A 26067-nucleotide genomic window follows, 5' to 3' on the forward strand; every position below is an offset into this window, starting at 1 on the left:
TACTGATTTTTAACAAAAAACTGCCATAGGATTAGCTGGATTCACTTAACAAAAATTGTCATACAATAGGGTCCAACTTGACTTACGATTGCAACAGTTTAGGATGGAAATTTTGGTCCCAATTGTGGTTGAGTAGGTACTTTTGGGTATGTCTTGAATCTTTTGTATTGTTTGCAGAGACATTTGCAATGATGATGTGTTTTTACTGTGACTGAGTTCCTCGCTATACATATGATAGGCAAACTATAATTTATTGGTAAGGATAGTGGCATTTTCAAAGATCCTATGATTGGATCTCTTATGATCTACTTTTCAATTTACTGGAATGTCATTAATAGCAAGCATCCCTCCTCCCTTCCTTAGCCCATTTAATGAGGTTTCCCTCTACCACTATTCCACATACTATTTCTGCCACAGTATTTGATATATCCTATATAATGAAATTTAAATGTAATAAATGGCATTGCTATCTGAACGCAAATTACACTGATATTAAATTATTACCCAATTTTTTTTTGAAAATAGTTGTGCTTACCACACTCAATAATCTGTCTTAATTCAACACTGCTGCTTAACCCTTGTGACTTATACAATGACGAACATTCCAGACCTTAAAAAAAGAAAGAAAGAAAAAAGAATGTATTAAGTTTTGTTGATGCTGAAAATTTCCTGTAGCTTTCGGTTGTTTACATTTCTTCCATGTTCTTTTTATTGAAAAAGTTTTTCAAATACAGATTTTTCCCCCTTTTTTCTCCCCCCCTCCTCCCTAACCCCCCTCTCCACCCCTCCCCCTGTGACTTCTTCAAAGTAAAATCCAAATTCATAACAGATTATATAATACTTTACCATCCCCTTACTCCGTCCCCCAAATACTGACCCTTTCTTTCTAATATTATTATATCCCCCTTTTACTATACATTTCAAAAAAAACATTCTACTATAACATTATGTAATAACTTCTGGTTTAGCATAGTAATATTATTATAACTCCCAATTTAATTTATGTTCTTGTATAATTATGTTCTCTATCTCTCCTGTGAGGAAACAGTATGGCACTCTTGCAAACTCTTGATTGTGTAACGTTATTAATCTAATTTTATATCCAAAATCCTAACCTGAGAAAGGCCAAGTCAAATGTCAAAACTAAAAAACAACAACCTAAACCAAACCTTTAAAGTTTATGATTTCCTAAAAGGAGTGCTGAGGATCTTACTGTAAGTTACAGCTTAAAGGTTCTAGCCATTACAATAATACTCTACACTAGTCCAGTTAGAAAGGAAAAGTAAGTATTTTCTATTGCAATAGGTGTTGATTTTATTTAGGGTCTCCTGTAGCTTATTTTAATTTTTAAAGAACAATTTATAGCATCATAATAATGAAAGAGAAGGATCTGATCTTGTATGTCAGGGGTCCCCAATCCTTGGTCCATGGCCCAGTACCAGTCTGTGGCGGGTAAGCTTCATTTGCACATGTGTAGGGCAGCTAGGTTATGCACAATGTTTTTAATTGCTCTTTAATTGCTGTGACATGCAGGAAGGCCAATTTTGAGCCAATCACTCCTAGCACCATATACTTTGACTAATTTCTATGGTAGAAAATGGAAATAGTAAGAACGCTGCCTTGAGCTCCCGAATAAAGAACAAGGAATAAATGTAATAGATAAAAGTGGATAGAACTGCAAGTATCCAATGTTGTAAGGCAAAAGGAACTGAGGACTGCAGAAAGTATTTTTATAGTAGTTACTAAGGAGCTCAGATTCAGGAAATCAAATCAAATCAAATTTTGCATTAGGCAGCAATCTCATTATTTGAAATTATCAAGACTGTTCTTTCAGTGATATTACTTTTTCTGCCCCAATTAGCCTTCATTCATAATTTTGTAACTATAGCAGTACTGATAATCCTCTTATCAACTGCCTTGTTTAGTTACCACTCAAAGTTATGATGGTATAACCCCCTCCCTAGTTTTGCAACCAACCATTGCATTTACAATTGTCACACCATTCTGGTGTCACATGATTGCCATTCCTGTGCTTTACACAGCTGGAGTCTGACAAGCAGAGTCGATGGAAAATGCAGAAATAGCATTGCTAGTCACTGTCCTGTGATGCCTCACTTAATGACCGCAGCACTTAACAGCCAAAGGACTACCTGCAGTAATATTTCAACTGATGAATAACAGAATGCCTCTGAACATTCATTTGCTTGTTCAGAAAAGCTGACATCTTTGGTTAAATATTTGTTTGGAAAAGCTGGGAGACCCTGATCTTAGAAGCTGGAAAGCCTAATTTTAGTTTAAAAGAGTTGTTTTGAATATAACTTGTGGCAGTTTTTTGCCTTTTGTTTTTCAGAAACAACTGACTGCAAAAAAATTTATCTGTACGTTTGTTTCATATACCTTTTCATATAATACATTTGAAAATAGAGAAAACCTAGGGCAAGTTGGGAGTGTATACCTTGTTCAGTGTAAAACAAAATCAGGCATGTGTTGTATGTGTTGAAGGTAGCGCAAGTGCTATCTTCTTATCAAAGGAAGTATTTGAGGTTGTTGCCATTAACACTTGGCCCACGCAAGAGAAGCTGTGGGCAGCAAGCACAATGCTAAGAAATTTTATCCAACTCCCTTACACTTTTTGCACCATCACCAATAGCGAAAGTTTTTTTTAACTTCAGTATAAATTGAAAAACTTAGCAAAATAAGTTTTAAATCATGGTAAGAAGAGATAAAGTGAAATAATTTGGTGCAGAGGAAACAGCCTGGTGGAGTGGTTGAGGCTAGAAACTAAGACACCGTAAGTTCTAAAATCCTGCCATAGCATGAAGGAGCCAGTTCTTCTCTCTCAGCCCTTGGAAGGAAGCAATGGTGAATCACTTTTGAAAAACCTTGCCAAGAAAACTGTGGGGACTAGTCCAAAGACAATATTGACTTAAAGATACAATAGGATTAAGAGGGAGGGAGGGAGGGGGACAGGGAGAGAGAGAGAGGGAGGGAGGGGGAGGAAGAGAGAATGAGAATAATTCCTTGGCATAGGAAATACTTTTCTGTTATGTATTTTGCTTGTTTGAGCCATTCGTAAGGAAATAAAAGTATGTGAGGTAACTTAGATTAACTTTATAAAAGAGATTCTTTTGTCAAACCTTAAAGACAAAATAATTTGCTTCAATTAAGCAAATTACATGGTCTTCAATTTTATGTCTGTTTCTTAGCTGTTTTAGGAAAACGTTGTTAAATATGTTAATAAACTCACTAGCTGCATTTAATTCCACAGGAATCATAGACTCCAGATTTTGGGCACATTCTGTAAGTTAGCAAAGTTGAGGTACAACGATTCAAAAATTTTTGCCCTACAATGCACTGTTTCACACAGATAAATGTGAGTGTTTTAGAAGCATATACATTATTATACCAATTTATTAAAATTTATATTTTACCCTATTCATACCTTTTCTTTCAATAGCTTCCACTAATTTCACAAGAAGAGGTGGTGCATTTTCTGGAGGTGAAAACTGCTCACAAAGATCTGAAAGTGTAAAAACTGTAAAACAAACAAACAAATAAAATTCAGTTACACTTGAAATCTATAAAAAGACTGAGATATAATGCACCTGGTTAAATTTAAAATATCAAACAACTTCCCTTTATCAACTGTACTTGTGTTTTTTCCTTCTGTCCTTCATATACATGATAATTTTGTTTAAAATAAAATTTGATGCTGCAACATCAAAGTTCATATTTAAATCAAATTATAGACAAATCAGTGGTAGCATGAAGTGGGCATTCCCATGTCATAATTTTCCTTCTTTAAAAAATATGGGTTTCTCCAAGGTCACACAGCTGGCTTGCATTTATGTAGTAGTAATTTTCAGCATTCTTGCTATTATTTCTTGTCCATCTCCCTTGTCATTGAGATGACGTAGAATTATTGGGCACAATGTGAGATTTCCTAGGTGCACATTTTATAAAACCTTCCCGTAAATAAAAAATTATGTAACCATCTTAAAGTTTATCATCCAGGATCATTTGAGAGAGCTATATATTTTCTTTCATTACAGTCACAAACCAGCTAGTGATTCTGTATGAACCATTAATGCAGTGAGGTTTTAAAGCAAACATTTTGAAAGAAATACAGGAGATAAATTCTCTCTCTCTCTCTCTCTCTGTATGTATGAATGTATGTATGTATGCATGCATGCATGCATACACATACACAACTACTATATTAAATAGATATACTAAAACATACTTTGGAAGAAACTTTTTTCATTCTTTTGCATGCCATTAGCAAAACTAAATGATACAGACTTAGAAATATTTTTGCAATCAACCTGGATGCTACAATAAAGAGAAAGCTGAGCTCTGAAATATGTCAAGTGCTATCCAATTTAAATTCATTTGGATATAAATCCAATGTTCAGTGGAGCTTATTTTTAAATGTGCACATACTATGATAACCTTAATGTGCTGGACAATTTAATTAAAGCCTTTCTAATTTTCTGCAAAGAAATCATTCGAGAAAGCAAGATTTTAAAAATAATATTTTAATGAGGGAAGGAAATAGGGCATCTTTTTCTTCCAAGATGATGTTTGTAATGTTCCTGGAGATGAATCTATGTTTTAGACGAAATATTGTTATTTAAAATGCAATTTATCTAGGACAACTAGGATTTTCTTTCTTGCATTTGCTTTTTTCCCCTCATCTCATCCAGTTCAACACTCCAATAAGTTTTATTAAAATTGATTGAAATTAGATGGAAATGAAAGGTACCAATAAAGAGTATTTGTAGGTCAGGGTTCAAATGAGGAATAATTGGTGCTCTCTTGAACTTGGTTGTTTCCTTCCAGATGTTTCATTACCCAAAATAGGTAAGATCATCAGTACTAGACTAAAATGAAAGGGTTAGACTTCTTTGTCCCTGTGCCCTGAAGTTCATTATATACTCTTCAATTTTCCATTTCAGAGAATTTGGGACCCAAAAGGAACTAATTTCTTTTACAGAAACTGCTTACAGTGAACAAACATCCCAGTAGATACTATTCATAGTAATTAAATATATAATTAAATCAGGATGAACAATTACGTTACCAAAAAAGGGCATTTTAATACACTTCAATTTTTTTAAGGAACCTCTTCCAGTTGCAAAGCTTAAATTGTATAAACTCCCTATTCCATTACACCTTGATTTACATCCATTTGATTAGTGACCATTCGAAGTTACAATGGCATTGAAAAAAGTGTTTAATGACGTGTTTTTCACACTAACGATCAATGCAGCATCCTCACAGTCACATGATCAAAATTCAGGCAATGGCAACTGGCATATATTTATGATGGTTGCACTGTCCCAGAGTCATGTGGTCACCGTTTGTAACCTTCCGCTAGCTTCCAAGAAGCAAAATCAATGATGGAAGCCAGATTTGTTTAACAACCGCATGATTCAATTAACAACTGCAGTGATTTGATTAAGAAAGCAAAAAAAAAAAAAGTCACAAAATAGGGCAAAGCTCACTTAACTGTCTTGCTTAGCGACAGAAATGTTGGGCTCAATTGTGGTTGTAAGTCAGGGGCTACTCGTACACTACAATTGGGACTTTCAACATTAACTTTCCACCTTTGGTGGTGGTGGTGGAAATCATATCTTTTGTGCTCATTTAGGTTAAGAAAAAAAAATCAGGAAACAAAAAAGGCCAGATATAGTTATGATGCTTTTACTTTTTAAAACGATGCTGCAAACATATGATAACAGATTGGAATAAAATATAATAATTCACCTATCAATGTCAAAACAAGCTTTGAATATGGATGAGAAACAATAGAGCAGAAAATTATACATTTATCAAAATATTATAATTAGAACTAAGCTAAACGGAGAAGTAAGGTAAAGGTTCCCCTTGCACATATGTGCTAGTCGTTCCTGACTCTAGAGGGCGGTGCTCATCTCCATTTCTAAGCCGAGCTGTCTGATGACAATTCCGTGGTCATGTGGCCGGCATGACTAAACACTGAAGGCGCACGGAACGCTGTTACCTTCCCACCAAGGTGGTCCCTATTTTTCTACTTACATTTTTACATGCTTTCGAATGGCTAGGTTGGCAGAAGCTGGGGAAAGTAAAGGCAGCTTACTCCATTAGGCGGCACTAGGGATTCCAACCGCTGAACTGCCAACCTTTCTGATCAACAAGCTCAGCGTCTTAGCCACTAAGCCACCATGTCCCCTTTTGAGAAATACCGTTTGCCTAATGATCGAAGTAATGAGACCTCCTCATGGGTACTTAAGACCAGGTTCTGAAGTTCCAATGGTTGATCCCAGGATATGTGACTGCATTTCGGGTGCTCGGCAACTGGCCCACATTTACAGCTGCCTGCAATGTCCCAAGGGCCATGTGACCATGTTTTATTAATTTTTTCCTGAAAAACACCATTTATTTCCAGTTTCCAGCAAAATTAGTCCATAGTGAACAATGGGTTCACTTAACAATTGCTGCAAAAAAGATCGTAAAATTTGATCAGTCATGTGAGGTGATCTATTTTATAGCCATCATGACTTAGGTTTTAATGGGTAGGCTCCATTATGGTTGTTAAGTTGAGGACTATATGTAAATCAAACCAAACCAAACCATAAAAAGAAATAGTTTAAGAATATAACTAACTAAACTAGCCTACAACTAAGACTTTATCAAGATCAGGGGTGAAATGCTCTTGGTTCGGATCGGATCGCCCAATCCGGTAGTGATGGCGGCGGGTGGTTCGGAGAACCGGTAGCAAAAATCCCTGCGCCCCCACCATGCCCAGCTGAGCCACACAATCATCAGAGGCTTTTTTTTTTTACTTTTAAAAGCATTTTTTCTACAACTTCTTCCGCCGAAAAAATGCTTTTAAAAGTTAAAAAAAAAGCCTCTGATGATTGCATGGCTCAGCTGGGATCTCAGAGGCTTTTCAAAGCATTTTTTAAAACATCAGGCAACTCAGCTGGGATCATCAGAGAGACTTTTAAAGCATTTTTTTCTGCAATCTCTTCAGCGGAAGAGGTGGTTAAAAAAATGCTTTGAAAAGGCTCTGACGATCCCAGCTGTGTTCCTGATCGGCAGAGGCTTTTCAAAGCATTTTTTTTGCATTTGCAGAAAAAATGCTTTGAAAAGTTAAAAAAAAAAGAAGTTGGCCACGCCCACCCAGTCACATTCTTCCCCCCCACCAAGCCACGCCCACAGAACTGGTAGTAACAAATTTTACATTTCACCCCTGATCAAGATACTATATTAATGCGAACATGCAATCTGTAATGATCATGCACAAAATAAAACAAAAACAAAACGTAACAACCAGTACCTGACTTTAAAAGTATCTTCTGTTTTGAAGTGCGTTGTAAAACTGCCCAGAGATTTGGAGACCCAAGTCCACTCTTAAGAATCTGAACAACTTTGCTGATTTCTTTGCTACAATCCAGTATCAATTTTTCACTTAAAGTAATCATCTTAGTTTTCCCACATGAAAAAGCACTCTCTTCAGTTTTATTTTAAGCCATATTGACTCCAAAATGTACAAGCCACTGAAAATGTCCCAGTGAGTCTTCTTCATTGGTCATTAAGCGTTTATCCCAGGTTTAACGATAGGGCAGAAATGCTAGTTCTATTTTTATCTTGTCATCGTAATAACCAATCAAATTAAAAAGAGATTGAGATTCCTCCAATCTACAAGCTCTCCCCTTTCACTAATGGAGACAGGCCTGAACAGTATTTAGCAACGACAACGTGTGAGCTGACAACATACCTTGTATTTAAACACTGCCAACATAGTTATAAACTGCAAGATGAAACCAGCACACAGCTGCACATTTTGGAGGAGTTCTCAGTAAAAGAGATCTTCAGAGTTATTACCTGGCAAAGGTGCATGGAAAATTAAAGCTAGAAAGTTGGCTCTGCAAGTTCTCAAACTTTTCATTACTGCCTGAGGAAGCATGAAAGTGGATATAACAAAATTTATAACTTAATCTGCCCTCTACACGTAACTGGACATAGCATGGAAAAAAGAAATTCATTTAGAAGCAGCTATACAGGAGACAAATATTATGATTTACCTCCAAAGCCGAATTATTTTTTTATGTTTAGAGACTTGTGTTGGAGCAGAACTCTTGGGAAAGGAATTAATATGCATCTACTCAACAGATTGTTGTAATATAGATAAACATGACTGATGTGTGTGAATTTTATAGTCAAGGTTCATGCTGTACAAACACAAACCAGACTTTTATAGCCAGCCACTTTCAACTAAATAGACAAGTGAAAAGATGCTCAGGTTTACTTAATCTGGAAAATGACAATGATCAGGAGAAAGGAGATTGTCCTTCAGAAGTAAATTAAAGCTTCTCAAGAACATAGATAATGAGATTTGTATGCAATGATTCAACAGGGATTCAGTAATGTAACTTTCTCTATAATTGTACCCAATACGCTCAATTAAGCGGGGTGAGACGTTTAATACAAAACACTTCCATCATGTTACCAATAAAATCTGAACTCAGTCTTGATTTGAAGGATACTTTATTTTTTGGATTTATTCTATTTTATAAAGGATATTCCATTCCCTGCTAGTACATGTATTAGGTATACCTTTGTTTCACAATTTCCTCCTTTTTCAGAGCCAATCATCAGGGTGTGTGAAGTGGCTGCCTGATTTAGCAAACATTTTAAATCAGAATCAATATAATATAAAGCAAAACAGATTTGGGAATGAAAGAAAATTTGGTTTCTAACAAAACACAGTGGTGATACGCTAATAAAATGCATCTTCCAATAGCGAGTTCCTGATTTTGAGACAACTTTTTGTAACAGTACAGTATTATGGTCCTGTATTATCTTTTAATTATTATAATGAGTGCTCCAAAATATGTAGGCCACCAATTTAATATGCAGCACAGTATCTCGTGTTAAAAGGAAGTGATATTGTCTGTATGATAGGGAGGAGTTTTGTACATGATGTACTATCAGATTAGGTTGTGGTAACTTTATGAATTATGAGCTGTCATCCAGTTTTTCATGTGCTAAAGAATTTACTTCTTGGAAATGGGAGCTATAAATAAGGCAACAGATGTTTTTTATTGGCTCCAACTGGAACTTCTTTTTTTTTCCCAATATGACTATGAGTGAAAAATATCTGTTATGTGCTGCTACTCTATAAACTGCGGATAAAGTAGCATTTTCATTCGCAAAAATTATGACACTTTTTCTACCAGCTTTCTTTTATAAAAATCCAGAAAGAAAAATAACAACATGAAGATCTAATATGCATTTTGGAAGAACCAAAATAATACATAAATATGGTGAGCTTCCCAGGGCAACCATGTGACTGTATGACATCTTCAAACAAGTTTGGACCTGGAATCAAGAATGAGCCTTTAATAGATCACACTGCCTAGAATTCTTTTTGATCTGCCAGTCATTACCTATAATGTAGAGGTGGGTTTCAGACGGTTCTGACCAGTTCTGGAGAACCGGTAGCGGAAGTTTTGAGTAGTTTGGAGAACCAGTAGTAAAAATTCTGACTGCCCCTGCCCCCATCTATTCTCTGCCTCCCAAGTCCCAGCTGATTGGTAGGAAATGGAGATTTTGCAGTAACCTTCCCCTGGATTGGGGACGGAATGGAGATTTTACAGTATCCTTCCCCTGGAGTGGGTGGGAATGAAGATTTTACAGTACCCTTCCCCTGCCACGCTCACCAAGCCACACCCACAGAACCGGTAGTAAAAAAAATTCAAACCCACCACTGCTATAATGGTATATGGGAAAGATCCTGGGCAAAGAGATATTGACAAGATAATGGTCAGAGAAGAGACAATATACCCTGTAACTGGATAATGGGTGGGCAAGAAACTCAAGAGAAGACTCTTTTACTTCTACTTTTTTTTACCCACTTTACTCAGTAAGATTTGAAGATTTCTAGACAGACAATATTCCGGTTTTTCACATTCCCCAGCAAGTTGTAATATTATCAGCAGATAAGCTTCAATATGTCGATCTGCCAACTCAAACACACTCCTAAAACAATCAAATAACGAAGCGCACACACATGTACTTTCCTATAAATTGTCAGAACTTGCTCTGCCACGCACAAATGGGTTCCTGCAGTAATTGCCTTTATATAAGTCTACATTCACAATTCCTTGATATTCAAAAATTATAGTTATTATTATGTTCCATCCATCTCTTGTTCATCGCTCCTATTCTCCCTACCAATTTTTTAAAATGTCACAGATTTAAAAGGCAGAAGAAAAAAAAAACAAGGAACAAAAATAGGTATGCAAATGAAAGCATTACATATAGTGATGTTCCAAAGAAATAAATGGAGACCGTATTTACAAATGAAGTTAAGTAAAATTCTATTTTGATTATTATATATGTTGTACACTGTTATGAAAAGCAAGATGTTTTATTTTAAAAAAGACATAAATGAAGTTAAAGTTTAAAGAAATTGGCAAAAAAAAAAAAGTTTAGAAATCTGACACAGAACTTCCTAATTTGAAAAAATACTCTCAGGATATTGAAGAGCTGAAAAACCAAAACAGGCACTTCACATCTTGCATAAAAGCTTCAATGTACAGAGGGGACATTTTGGCTCTTTTTTTACTCATGATATAGTGTATTTAGAAACGTCCCTTTATTATCTTTATATCCACATTATTTTTTTATTCTGAACTAAAGTCCACATTGTTAAAAGATTATAAAGAGCCAGTTTGGTTAAGTTAAGACATCAGGCTAGAAACTTAAGAGACTGAGTTCCAGCCTGTTTTAGGCACAAAGGCAGCTGGGCCAGTCTCTCTCTAAGCCAGGGGTGTCAAACAAAATTTCATTGAGTGCCCCATCAGGATTGTGTTTGACCTTGGGGGGCCGGGGTGGGCGTGACCAGCTGGATGTCACTCATGTCAAGGCGCCTGTGGTGACCCGATTGCTCTGCCAGCGAAAATAGGTTCCCGATCTCAATTTTCGGCTGGGACGGCCTCCTGCAACCCTCTGCCAGTGAAAATGGAGCTCGGGACGGCTGTGGCCCATTTTCGCTGGCAGAGGCACCGCAGGCCGGTCCTTCGCTGTTTCCAGGGTGGCCCCGCAGGCCAGATCTAAACATCCTGCGGGACGGATGCAGCCCGTGGCCCTTGAGTTTGACACCCCTGCTCTAAACTCTAGGAAGAGGACAATGGCAAACTTCTTTCAAAAATCTTGCAAAGTAAAATGCAAGGCCTTGTACAGACAACTTCCAGGAATCAACACTGTTTTTGGCTTCCGCCGTGATTTGAAAGAACTTGTTTATATACATTCTTGAGTGTTCTGAAGCATCTAAGAAAATGCATATGGATTTCAAAAACGGTATTAGTCCACAGTATTAAAGGTATCTGTTTCAATGAGAGGCAACCTTTTGGGGGCCATACTTGAAAGACCAGTTTAGGGACAGTGTCATTAAAAAAATCTATCTAGATGGCTGCTAAGAATGGCCCCCAATTGATGGCACATAATATATCAATCGTGTTGCTTTTAAATATGGTGCACTTATTTAGGGCTTATAACATAGTTGCTATGTATTTCCCATCTCAAAACTGTGGGAAACTATTGTCAGTTTTCAGCAGTCCTGGCCAGAAAAAGGGGAACTTGGAGGCTACATGCTGCTTCTGTGGCTATAAACTGTCTAGTTTCTCTCTGTATTACAAAATCTGTAGCATTTAAAATGAATTGGATTTCTCATGGCTATACCTAGAAACTCCTTTTACAGGTAGTCCTTGGCTTACAGGAACTCACAAATATCAAGGAGTTTAGTTTCCACTTTCCAAGATCAGATAGAATTAAATCTGTGATGGAAGGTTACAATGTCAGAACATTTCCATCAATTCTCTAAGAGCTTTTGTCACTAGATGTTTCAATTTCAAAAGGAAGAAGACAGGAAGAAGGAAGGAAGGAAGGAAGAAGGTCATGTGGCTCCACAATTGACCAAGAAAGGATGTTTTAAAGATTATTTTAGGAAAGACAAACAGGGCTGAGGGGAGACATACGTTCCAAGGGAGATTGCAGAACTAATTTTCTTTAATACGAATACAAATGGCAGTGCAGAAAGACATACTACATGAGAGTCAGGAGGACAAGTCACAAGGCTTTGGAGAATTGCCCACAACAACACGTAATAAGCAATGCACCACTGATATAAGATCTACTTAGGGTACACAGTACATAAAGTGGATACTATAGCACTTATAGTCACTTACTTTGAGAAAAAAAATAGGTGATCAGTAATCAAAATATCTCAGAAATGCTTGCTGCACCATGTATCTGGTGCAGCATCCCCAATGAGAGATGCATGAGAGAAGGAGAATTTGAAATGTCATGCTACACAATTATGGTCTTTTACCAATATACTTGAGGAGAGCCACAAAGATGACCTTGGAGTAAATATACAGAAATAGTTACAAAAACAAATGTGTGTTAAACCCAGGAAATGCATGAGAAAGTAGCTAAAACTTTACTCTATGTCACTGGGGTTTGAGAGAGAGGGAAACAGACTTTCAAGATTCTGTTATTACAGTCTATGTAGCATTGTTATAGTCAACTTTACAGGGTTTTGTTCCTTCAAAGTGCTGTTAGTACAATTCTAGCTACTTAGAAAAAAGCCCTTGACATTAATTTCCCAGTAGACAAGTATGTATATGTATATGTATGTATGTGTGTATGCAGGTGTGTGTGTGTATACTTACTTTTTATTTAAGCACCTATCTATATCACTTTCTTAAAAGACTTATTTCCAACTGTTGCAGACTACAACTAATTTATGCATCATGCCAAAGAAATAACTATATTTCAATTCATGTGCAAAATATGAGCTAGTTATGCAACTAGCTAGTTAAGCAACTCAAATGTTTTTCACAGGTTTTTCCATCAATATTAGCTGAACCTAAACAAGTCAACCATTTAGCTCCTATGCAGTATTTAATAATACTTTCCAAACAATACAATACAGAACTCAAATGATTATTCATGGGAATAGCAATAATTAATCCTGGGATTTTTTAGGTCTAACAGCAATCCAAGGCTATTTTTGAAGTCCTATTTTATGCTACTTTCTCAGACAAAATCTGCAAATTGCTATGAAATAAATGAGAACAAAAACAAGAATCTTTTGATAATTTTGTTATTAAAGTATTTTAGCCACTGAGATTTAGCTTTCAACTAAAATAGTACATTGAAGATATGTTACATAAGCTAAAAAAAAAAAAGACATTTTGACTTTCTCTTCAATAAACTGACTTCACATATGTGTTTTGGAGGAAACATCTGGAGTTTAAAAAACTACACCAACCTATATCAATCTTCCCCTTTTCAAGTTAGTAATGCAATCTGAACGAAGAGCTGTTGATAGTGGTTTTTATTTTAATGGTGCTTTCAACAATTACAGTATGTATGTATTAATGTTAAAATACCTCAATTTGAAGATATTTGAAGTATTATGTTTCAATAAAGATAGTAAACAGAGATATATAGTTTCATACAATATAAAAATTTTCTGCCCTCAAGCATAGAAAATTTACACAGTGAAGTTTGAAGTGGGGTTGGAGCTTTTATGAATTGTTTCTAAAAGTGATTTAATTTGGTCAATCACATAAAAATTATTACGGTCTTGCCTCCAACCACTCCTAATTCACCATTATATCATTTTACATTGGGGAAAGAAAAGAGAGAACATAACCTCTGCAAAACCAATCAATTAAACACACACAAAAAAACATATTGCAGAACAAGAATTATGGCTGCAGTAAATGGCTGCAGGATCCAATCTGGGTCAGTCATCGGGACCAGAGGTTTTGTCTTCCAAACTTTCGGACTCATGCTAGAGCCCATCCAAAACCTCTGATCCTGGTGACCAACCCAGATTGGATCCTGCAACATTATCCTGGGACACGTATATCCACCTTCATTCATGACAGAAATGACTAGGAAGAAACATGTCTTATTAGAAAGCAGCGGGGGAAGGTCTCAAATGACAGACATGTTCATTAAACAGCAGCCAAAATTGACCTCTAGGCTACCTAGAACAGTTCAATTAACAAGGCTATTCTAGCCAGTCATGCTTTTAAGAAGCTGAGACACACCTGCAGTTATCAAGGATCTGTTCCGGCGGTCTGCTGAGTCTCACATGCTTTCTCTTCCTCAAATTGTTCTGCAATATCTCACCACAAAACTTACCTTAAAAATTATCAAGAATTTAACAGATCCATCTTATAGTGTGCATAAGTCAGCAGATCTGTCAATAATGCACTGTAAATTAGAAGTTCCATCGATGTACTAATTTAAAGTATACTAATTTAAAGATGCATTTTGTGTGAACTCTGAAGATTGAATCACTAAAGACAGTTGCCAATGTATTATAAACAGGAAATGTGTTACATGAGATCGCTTTTTCATAGTGTGTAACCAGAACAAGCTAAAGATGCCTAGCAGTTAAAATTATTCAGTTTAAAGAGGGTTATTACTGTCATTATAAAAAAAAAAAAACCTGTAGCAGAAAAGAAATTGCAAAAAAAAAAAAAAAAAAAAAAACCCGAATTAGTATGGTACTTAATTTCTTTTTAACAAAAATTTTAAAATAAAAGCAGAATATGCAGCATCACTGAACTGGAGCAGTCCCTTTACTTGGATGATTAAATATCTATTGTAAAATAAAACAATTCTTGATATTTACCACTGTGTTAGTGAATGTGCATTTGTCAGCACTTTCTCCTACTACCAGGCAAGACTCTGAAGCCTACAAAGAGGTCAAGTCAAAATTAAATGCTGCTGGGGGAAAAAAATCTCTCAATAATGCTTTTCATAAAATTGCTTATATACGCCAATTATATGCTATTTTGAATTTGAAGCATCACATGAATTTACAAGATATTCAGAGGTCTAGCTTAATATGTTCAAAAGCTTAAGATCAACAACTTACCATTTCTTGAGTTTGTCTCAAGAGAAAATAATAATAATAAATGTATAGATATAATAATAAAAGTTAACTAGAAACTGTACAATTTTGCTGTTTTGTTCCTAAGGTGTTAAGATTTAAAAAAATCATACACACTTTGTCTATTTCTTAAAAAGGAAAAAAAAAACCATTGGCAATGACATTTTTATATGCCAAAAACCCCATAAAGGAGAAGTATGAATAAACAGTATCTAGATTATATCCCTATATGATTTTGACTTGGATAGGTTGATATTTCAGAGTGAGAAAGAATCAGGGCACCACAAAGTAAACAGTAGAGAAAAATCCAAATGTTAGCATTATTCAGTATGTAGAGAAATATTGATAGCATCAACATTCTTACAAAAGCATAGGCTTTCTTTTTTTAAATGGAATTTTACGTATTTTAAAGAAAAATTCCATGATTAGGTTTGCATCTATCCACATTATTGCTAAGAACATAAAAAGAGAATAATTATTTTATCAGATTTCAACTAGAGTTGAATATGGAATTTTCCAATTTGAAATCAGAACTGAAATCTCTCTTTCACTAAATCCCATAAGACGGGAGGACCCCTTGCAGGGCCGAGCTGAGGATTTTGTACAGTATCTGGATGATAAAATAACTCAGATTCGGGAAGACTTGGCCGCCGACTGGGTTAGTTCAGACGAGATGACTGAGGCAGGCCTTGAGAGTGTTATCTGGGAGGAGTTCGATCCTGTGGCTCCCGAGGACGTGGACAGGATCTTGGGACGGCTGAACGCAACCACATGTTTATTGGACCCGTGTCCCTCCTGGTTGGTGCTGGCTTCCCGGGAGGTTACACGAGGCTGGCTCCAGGGGATTATTAACGCTTCTTTGAGCGAGGGTGTTCTGCCGGCCGCCTTGAAAGAGGCGGTGGTGAGGCCTCTCCTTAAGAAGCCATCCCTGGATCCGGCTATTTTGGCTAACTATCGTCCAGTCTCCAACCTTCGCTTTATTGCGAAGGTTGTTGAGAGTGTGGTGGCGCGACAGCTTCCCCAGTACCTGGATGAAGCTGTCTATCTGGATCCGCTCCAGTCCGGTTTCAGACCTGGGTACAGCACGGAAACGGCATTGGTCGCGTTGGTGGATGATCTCTGGAGGGCCCGGGATAGGGGTTATTCCTCTATCCTGGTCCTATTAGACCTCTCAGCGGCTTTTGATACCATCGACCATGGTATCATGTTGCGCCGGCTGGAGGGACTGGGAGTGGGGGGCACCGTTCTGCGGTGGTTCTCCTCCTATCTCTCCGACCGGTCGCAATCTGTGTTGACAGGGGGGCAGCGGTCGACCCCAAGGCGCCTTGTTTGTGGGGTGCCGCAAGGGTCGGTCCTCTCGCCCCTCCTGTTCAACATTTATGTGAAGCCGCTGGGTGAGATCATCCGTGGTTTTGGGGTGGAGTTCCATCAGTACGCTGATGATACTCAGCTGTACATCTCCACCCCAGACCATCCCAATGATGCCTTGGAAGTGATGTCCCAGTGCCTGGAGGCCGTGCGGGTCTGGATGGGGAGAAACAGGCTTCGACTCAACCCTTCCAAGACCGAGTGGCTGTGGCTGCCGGCGTCCCGGTATAGCCAGCTGACGCCATCGCTGGTTATTGGGGGCGAATCATTGGCCCCCACGGAGAGGGCCCGCAACTTGGGTGTCCTCCTGGATGCGCGGCTGTCTTTAGAAGGGCATATGACAGCCGTGGCCAGGGGCGCTTTTTGTCAGGTTCGCCTGATACGCCAGTTGCGCCCCTTTCTGGACCGGGACTCCCTACGCACGGTCACTCAAGCACTCGTCACTTCTCGTCTGGACTATTGTAATGCTCTCTACATGGGGCTCCCCTTGGGGTACACCCAGAGGCTCCAACTGGTGCAGAATGCGGCTGCGCGGGGGATTATGGGAGCGACGGGGCGCTCCCATGTGACTCCTCTCCTGCGCGAGCTGCATTGGCTTCTGGTGGACTTCCGGGTGCGCTTCAAGGTGTTGGTGATCACCTTTAAAGCGCTCCATGGCTTAGGGCCAGGGTACTTACGGGATCGCCTTCTGCCACCAATAGCCTCCCACTGGCCAGTTCGCTCCCACAGAGAGGACCTCCTCAGGGTGCCGTCGGCCAGACAATGCCGGCTGACGACCCCCAGGAGGAGAGTCTTCTCTGTGGTGGCACCTACCCTATGGAACAATCTACCCCCAGAGATACGAGTGATTTCCGACCTCCGGATTTTTCATCGGGCCCTAAAAACTTATTTTTTTCAGCTAGCTGGTCTGTCCTGATTTTAGGGTTAGTTTTAAAAATTTTAATATTTATTTTAATTGACAAGTTTTAAATTATGGGCCAAATTTATAAATTATTTTAACTTTATTTTTAACTGTGATGTTTGTATAGATGTTTTTTATCTGGCTGTTCACCGCCCTGAGTCCGAAAGGAGAAGGGCGGTATAGAAATTCAAATAATAAATAAATAATAAATAAATATAATGCAGTCCTGTACTTCAAGAATAAATCTCTGAGCATCGTAGACTTTTTACACAAAAGGAGAGAAAGCGGTGTTCATTTCTACATTTTTGCAGCTGGTCAGTACAAGGTAATTTCCACCCCAGTAACAGTTGGAGTAGTTTCCAAGAATTATCAGATTTCCATTCTCAGAAATAACCTTTGAGATGGTTACAACAGGATCATGCAGTCAAAGGGGCAAACTTTGACTATTAATAAAATGAAACACAAATGCAAATTTGTTGACTTAGAAATCCTGAATGTATAAAGGTAAAGGTTCCCCTCGCACATATGTGCTAGTCATTTCCGACTCTAAGGGGTGGTGCTCATCTCTGTTTCAAAGCCGAAGAGCCAGCACTGTCTGAAGACGTCTCCATGGTCATGTGGCTGGCATGACTCAACGCCAAAGGCGCACGGAACGCTGTTACCTTCCCACCAAAGGTGGTCCCTATTTTTCTACTTGCATTTTTTTACATGCTTTCGAACTGCTAGGTTGGCAGAAGCTGGGACAAGTACCGGGAGCTCACCCCATTACGCGGCACTAGGGATTTGAACTGCCAACCTTTCGATCGACAAGCTCAGCGTCTTAGCCACTGAGCCACCACATCTCTTCCTGAATGTACAGCTCAGTGCAATTATGGCAAAATTATCACCTAGAACAAAAAGTAATCATGGCAGACAAATTGTGCTATTCATCTATTTGTCACCTATCATGAACCTTATACAATATTCAGTTAGTGCCAATGATGAGTGAAAGATCTGTGCTAACTAGAGTGGCAAAGAATTTTGTATTCAGCAAACATATAAACAGTACTTTGCTTCCCCAATGTCTATCTTATCTGGGCTTGGGAAATGCACAGCTTGAAACTTGTCAATGACACTTCTACAGTTCTGAATACATAGGAGTTACTTGTACAAGGCTGGTAAATTAAAAGAAATAATTTCCTACTTAATGAAAATAATTTACTAAATGTGTATGTCCTTTCTTTTTGCAAGACTTTCTCTATCCTGGTGGGATGCAGATCTATTAGGATTAAAACTTTCAAAATACCAAACTAGCATGGGGGGAGGGGAGCTATATTTACCCTAGAAATAAGTCTTACTAAAATCACAAAAGATTTGCTTCTGAGTAGTAATTTAAATGTGGTGGAAATTGATGCTGAATTAATGGGAGGGGGAAGAGAAACATCAACCTTGAGTTGTTGCTATGCAGGAAGCAGAATGGAAGGGATCCTCCCTAATTTCTTCTCAGCATTTATCAGATAGTTATGCAGAATGTGCTTTAATCTGGCAAGATTTTGTCTATAGGGTTAGGCTGAGGCTTAATCGTTCTTGGATTCCCACGTCTGACACAAAGTGTCACACACAAAGTGTTTTACTTCTAAAATAAGCAATCAAATAAATACACTGAAATAGTTTTAACTATCGGAACATATATTCATGTAGCACATAAAATTATTGTGGTGTCCTTTTTAAAAGTGTTAACGATCACTAAATATAATAGTGTCAATTAATTATATTAATTTATGGCAATTAATTAAGTTAGAGCATAAAAATATTTTCTGGACCTATTTTATTTATGACTTTGGGACTACAAAGAGTTTTAAAGATGTGCTACAAGTGACTGTGTCACCGCTGGGAAATTCCCCTTCTCTTATGCTAAAAATATTGTCAATTTAAGCACTGTAAGACCTTTATATTTAGTCAACAGAGCTTTTAAGCGTTCTTATATGAATTGTGCGTTATGTATGTTTGTGCAAAGATACGATTATTGCAATAAATTTTGGAGTAGGACTTAGCAATTTTAATAATCAATTACAATATGTACAGCCTTTCTTTTGAAATATATTTAAATTGAGTACTGTTAGCTATACTGAAATAAGGTACCTCAATTCTCTAACTGACAAAGTATTACAACATAATTGATTTGAATCTACAAACTCTATTAAATATAACATAAGCACATTTTTCATTCCAAGCTATTAAAATTTTATAATTCCTCAGATTTTAGCCTTCAAACTGATTTCATGGTTGTTTAACTAAATACAAAATTTGAAGCAAGCTGAACATGCAAAGGGCTTATAAGCAGCTGCAATGCAGACATCTGGGTTCTTTCACAAGAGGCAGCATATCTGTAAATAGCATTAAATAAAGATTTAAGAGGACAGAATGGTTCAGAATTATCCTTGGCAAGAATTCAGCAGTTGCGAACAACCACATGTTGCAGAAAAAAAGGTGTTCCTTTTATCTTTCTAACTGAAACATAACTAACCTATTCCTGGCTTTTCCTGATAGTAAATATTACCTCAATTAAAAGATTTCTCAGATAATGATTACGCCCTACACTGGGGGAGGAGGGAGGGAGATGAAATTTTATTCATTGTGTATTCAATGTGACATTAAAAAAATAAATCCAAAAACAGACAAGTTGAAAATCTGTGTATGTTTTTTTTCAGCAGGAATTACCAAGTTAAACACCATTATTTACAATGGTTGGTGAAGCATCACTGTATTACTGAAATTACATTTCTTTCAAATCTGGAAAAAAATATGCCTTTGTTTCTTTACTAATTTAAAATCCATTAATTTGGCATTGGATGTATTTCCAGTATTAACCAGGAGGTGGAGTCAAAGAACAGTTTAAAGATAGTTACCAATTTTACTACAGATTGTGCATGGAAAGTGAGAAATCAATTTTAGGCCTTAGTCATATCTTTACTGAAAAACAAATTTTACTGGAAAATGGTTGTACTAAAAAAACCTGTTGTTAAGAATTAACATTCTTTCTCATTAAATCTAATATTTCTTATCCTACTACACACATCAATCAACTCACCAGTACAAAAGTACATGCCACTCACAAAAAAAGCTTATTGTGAATGGCCATTTCTCATCCAAGAAGCTTCTTTAGCTCTGCCTCTTGAAAAACCACTTTTGGGATAACTATGACCAAGATGGCTGAAAATCTATCTATCTATATATATATATCAATATATATAACAAACTATTCTAAAAATACGAGTTCCAGGTATATTAGTAAAGAAAGAAGCAGACATCCTGCGAGCTCCGGGACTTAAAATTTTAAAATAATTAAAATTTTATTTAACTAAGCTTTCGTCAGCCATCTGCTGACATCGTCAGAGTATTAAACTACCATTACAGAGATCTCTGTAATATATAGGCAGAGATCTCTGTAATGGTAGTTTAATACTCTGACGATGTCAGCAGATGGCTGACGAAAGCTTAGTTAAATAAAATTTTAATTATTTTAAAATTTTAAGTCCCGGAGCTCGCAGGATGTCTGCTTCTTTCTTTACACACACACACACACACACACACTCTTTTCATCTTTAACTAGCCCTACTGAAACAAACTACCAAGCATGCCACATCAGTAAACAGTTATACTTGTGATGCAATATTCACACTTGCAGAAATGGGCAGCAATCTGGCATCTTTTTAGTATTCCTGCAGATTCTAGTGAGACTATGGATTACAGCTACTGCATAAACAACTGTATTATATTTATTGTGCCCAGGGAACAAAAGATAAGATGCCATTCCTTTATCATGGGCTTTAATGATCTAATTCTTAAAGAAAAATCAATACATTTAGAAAACCACATAATTACTCAATATTCTCTATTTAAAGAAACAGAGTTTAAAGAAAGGAAGGAAGTGGATGTTTCTATGCATTTTCAACAGTTTTATTATACTTTATTTAGATTTTCATAAATAGGTGAAAATTATTTTGGTATTTTCTTCTAATATACAATTTACAAACTACTCTTGATATTACTTGAGTAAATTTGTGACTTTTCCTGATAATATACATTGGCAATGCTTACTGAGGTAATTACCCACTCTCTATAATGTTCCTAACCACATTTTTTAAATAATCCTTTCAACAGAATATTATAAAATATTGTGTTGCCTTTATTTTATCAATAGAATAAACAAAACTAATGAAATACATTTCTCCCTTTTTAAAAATGTTTTGAAAAATCTCACTGAATGGGCTAAAAAAACTGCTTGCCTGGGAAACAGATCCAATGTGCAATAAAATCTCATGACTTCTACATAATTATATTTAAGAGGAACTGAAGAGGCTTGCTAAGCATTTGCTTTTTCCAACTTTTGCCATATGTGATCATTCGGCTATGGGGGAAACATTGATATTGGGCATATGAATACAGAATGAGGAGATTTATATTTTTCTCTCAAGATTGCCGAAATCAGCAAGAGAACATACAAAACTTAAAGGTCTAAAATTTTAATATAAATTATGACGTGCTAGAATTTTATTTAGTGAAGTCTAGCAATGGTTGTGGCCATATAGCACTGACTACTTTCTCGGTGTCCAAGAATAGAGATCATAAGGTCTGAGTAAATAATTTGATTATTTCCAGTCATCAGCATCACTGGAAGAAATCTTCTAGTATTTGAAAGCCACAATATTTATGCACATTGTGTGATTCTTTTCTTTCAAAATATGAACAGAACGAAAAGCACTACAATCAAGGGAATTATAAACTCCAAGACTAGAAGAAAATGAAATGCAAACAGTACAAACCATAGTAATCATGTTACTGGCAATGATAAGTGAATATCTGGTACTAAACAATTTGTTAAAATTTTAAAGCTGCCACAACAATTTTTTTTTTTGTTACAGTGAATCAACAGTTTCTGCATCAATCTTAGTTCTGCATAAAACTTACAACACTACTTGGAAATTCTCTGCTGAGAATAAACTGTTTTTAACAGCATTACTGTGTCAACTTTATGAATTAAAATAATCTCAACTGTAAATAAAGCTTAATTGAAACATCAGCCTTCCAAACATGGGATTAGAGTTTCAATCAGATGAAAAGTAACCTAAGTGCTCCTAAAAACAACAAAACACTTGTCTGATTAACCAAAACAACTGAACTAAGTGTCAAGCTGTTTAGTTTGATTAACATAAGCAAAAACACAAGTAGAACATGTTTATAGAAAACCTTATATGTTTAGGAAAACTTTGTAGAAAATGTATCATAACTAATGTATCAGAGGGAAACCACAACAGAGATGTACTTTGTAAACCACACAAACAAATGGCTTTTTCAATCTACCATATTTTTCAGGCTATAAGATGCTCTGGACTATAAGACGCACCTAGCTTTGGGGAGGAAAACAAGAAAAAAAAAATCTGCCTTTGCCTCCCAGCAATTTGCCTCCTTGCAGCAAACAGCAAACAGCCTGGTCAGCTTCAGCACAGCCTGATTTAGCACAAGCAGCTGATTGGCAGTTGGATCTGCCTCCCAGAATACCGCCTATCAGCTGTTCCAGGCTTTGGGATCAGCCATTGCCACTGTCACCGCTCATCGCTGCTGTTGCCTATTGCCGCCTCCACGTGCCCATTTTTGGCGCAGAGGCCAAAAATGGGACACTCAGAGGCCAAAAATGGGGCACGCGGAGGTGGCAATAGGTGGCAGCAGCGATGGGCGATGACAATCCTCGCACCCTGGAACAGCTGATAGGCAGTATTCCGGGAGGTAGATCCAACCACCAATCAGCTGCTTGTGCTAAATCAGGCTGTGCTGAAGCTGACCAGGCTGTTTGCTATTTGCTGCAAGGAGGCAAATTGCTGGGAGGCAGAGGCCAAAGGGTGTGGGTGGGTGGGGCTTTGGCAACATTCGCTGTATAAGACGCACAGACATTTCCACCCACTTTTGGGGGGGGGAAGTGTGTCTTATACACCGAAAAATATGGTAATTCCAAGCAGTAAAGTAAAAAAACACTTTTTCAGACTCTCCGCCACTTAAGAGGCACACAGCAGTTTGAAACTGTGAAGTTTAGAAAATATAAACTTGACCAAATAAAGTCAAGGAGGTCTTATACAATGCTCCTCATATTCAAATCTCGTGCTATTGATCTCACTTGATTTGGCTGTATTTTAGGCCTCCATTCTCTGGGAATGCACCAACGGCCTGAAGCACCGAAGCAGGCCAAGAAACCGAAGGCTTGCTAGTTCTTTGCAAGGTGAATATCCACAAGCGGGGGGAGGGGGGAATAGGTAGGGCAAATGTTGCAGACCCTCTGCAGTCATTCATAAAGGTGAATGACTGTTGTGGTGCCACAACATTTGTAACTTCGGGACTGTGTCATAAGTACTGGAGGGTTATATCACAACTTTGAAGTGAACTAAGTGAACTATCATAACTCAGAGATTACCAGTATGTGCATTATGTATGATCTCTTTTAGTTTGGGAAGAATCTGCCTACCAGTATAATGTTTCATATGCAACAGACAGACTCAATGGAGAATCAATTTCTAGGCATCTTTCTCCCCAAACATTATTGGGAAAGTTTCTGGAATAAATCTGGGGACACATGGCACTAAGGAGAAGAAAAGGAGGGGAAATTCCATTTTAGAAATCTGTTCATGTACTTTGGACAGGGTACTGTTTTATTTTAAAGCAGAAGGATGGTGGAAGAGAAACAGGAGAAAGAAAATAACCACTTACATAAGTATATTGCCACTGACTTCAAATTGGGCAATGTTGACATATTCCATAATTAGTTGACTCTATTTAAATGTTGTTTCTTATCTTTTAATTGGTAATACTCAAAGCCACCGACATAATTTGATTTCAAGTTTTCAATTTTAATTATCCCAGACTAATTATCAGTCAAGTTATTAAAAGATTTTGAATAGAAACCAATATGCACATACTGTGAGTACAAACAACAAAATTATATGAAAAAACCTTTACATGTTTATTGTGCAATGGAGCCATGATTTTAAATAAATTCAGAAACACCAGTTAAATTTGTCAGAATTTTCTCCTTTCTATACATTGGAACAATGGTTTACTTGTCTGTCAGAATGTTTTAAGGGACTTGAATTTTGAGATTGGGCACTCAGGACCTGGTCAGATCTGCCATCTTTGCAGATTGATTATGTGCCTTACAATACTGGGCTTCTTTTTCCTCCCACATTTGTATCAGAAATCCCTCAGGTGTAGAAGAAACATTTTTAGAAGAGAGTGGTAAATACTTCCCTACTTTTAATAGATGTTTGCCTACTTAAAAGAACTATGAAGATAGTGTGAAATAATTTCTAGTCACATTTGTTATTAAATGAACTTGCTTCTTTTACATTTACATTCATTTACATTATTTAACACCCTACACAATATTTAAACTAATTTCTTCCCACCTGCAGTGTTAATATTCTACAGCATGAAGTGCTAAAGAATCGAAATTACCTGAGGGGAAAGAAGCAAGGTAATTATCTGCTATTTAGTCTGTTTTATTATAATAACAAAACACTAACCTGACTGATCACTCTCTGTTCCGACTCTTGCAGGACTTGGTGCCATGGGTAGTGGTCGAACCGGACGAGGCTTTGGAGTAGGGGGAGAAATTTTTTTCCTTCCAATATATTCTACGTAAGTTCCTGGAAAGTCTCCCCTCTCCCCAGTCATTTCGTTATAGCCATTCAACCAACCAATTTCCTCAGGTTTTCCTTCTTCTCCATCACTGAATCCAAGAGCAACTAAAGTACCTTTATTCACAGTTAAAACATCTCCCAAATGTAGGTCGATGTCTTCTTCTCGTTCTTTTTTGTAATCATATAAAGCTTTGTACTGGTATCCTTCTGCACTCATTTTGGCAAATTTTAGCACAATTATTCTAATGAACAACAAGCCAGTTCTAACTTGGATTTATTGTATATACAATTAAAGGAGTTCTAAACATGGAGATATATATGAATTATGAGGACTGTAACTCAAATATGAAAAAGGCACCACAACCCGTGGTTGTGCATTGATGTTATTTTTGTTTCTTTGTATTTAGATCAGGAGAAATTGTGATTTAGATTCCCAGTTACCGGTAATTCTTTTTTGGATCTGTTTGGCACTTAATTGCAGAGATTTTCAAGGTGGGGTGAATGTTACTTTTTGCTGAACTTCCTTCTGATAACTTTGCCATAATGTTCACTTTTTTTAAAACCTTCGTTGTGGAATTCTGCACATACTTTACCTATGGAGAAAAAAAAATGAGACACAAAATTAGTGCAATTATTCAGGCATCAATGATGGTCATCCAAATGCTTATACACTACAAATCTCAATATTTCTGATTTATGGATAATGCAGGAGAGGACTGATGGGAGTTAAGACTTGGAGGACAACAATACTTGGATGGCCACAGTGGCAACTTTTCTTCATGGTAACTTTTTCACAAAGAGAACATTGTCGTAGATAAAATCCAAAACAGAAGATAAAGTTCTGATTAAAAAAAAAAAGTTTGCATACTTAATTCCAAATAGGTCCGAAAAAGATTCTTTTGATTGCAAATCAGATAGGATAAAAATCCTCTCTGCTACTCTGAACAGTAATATGTGTCTTCTGACAATTCCCTGATATCAAGCTGTTTTAAATGTTTTTAATAAATGATACTGTGGTGAGCCTTGTCCAATGAAGCTTCCACCAGCTTGCAAGACAAGCTTTGCCAAAAAATGATAGAAAACCATGTGTGATGTCACAGGATAATACCTATGGGTTCTACAATAATGGACTTCCAGTGCCCTCCTTGTACTAAACTCTGTGC

At 37.1% G+C, this 26067-nt stretch overlaps 1 protein-coding gene across 3 annotated transcripts in view; it reads right to left on the reverse strand.

Annotated features, from left to right (window-relative positions):
• PIK3R1 (phosphoinositide-3-kinase regulatory subunit 1) overlaps positions 1–26067 on the reverse strand; it is a 61198-nt gene that overhangs the window by 23625 nt on the left and 11506 nt on the right. For all 3 annotated transcript variants that reach the window (XM_070938842.1, XM_070938843.1, XM_070938844.1), the window contains 3 exons: positions 24788–25497; positions 3443–3535; positions 536–610 (listed from right to left, as the gene is read on the reverse strand). In XM_070938842.1, the coding sequence (XP_070794943.1) occupies positions 536–610; positions 3443–3535; positions 24788–25121 (502 nt within the window). In that variant the 5' untranslated portion in view covers positions 25122–25497. The remainder of the gene's footprint in view (positions 1–535; positions 611–3442; positions 3536–24787; positions 25498–26067) is intronic.

Source organism: Pituophis catenifer, unplaced genomic scaffold (assembly GCF_029215685.1).
Source record: "Pituophis catenifer annectens isolate HBS135680 unplaced genomic scaffold, rPitCat1.0.hap2 SCAF_2, whole genome shotgun sequence".
In the NCBI taxonomy this organism is placed as follows: Eukaryota; Metazoa; Chordata; class Lepidosauria; order Squamata; family Colubridae; genus Pituophis; species Pituophis catenifer.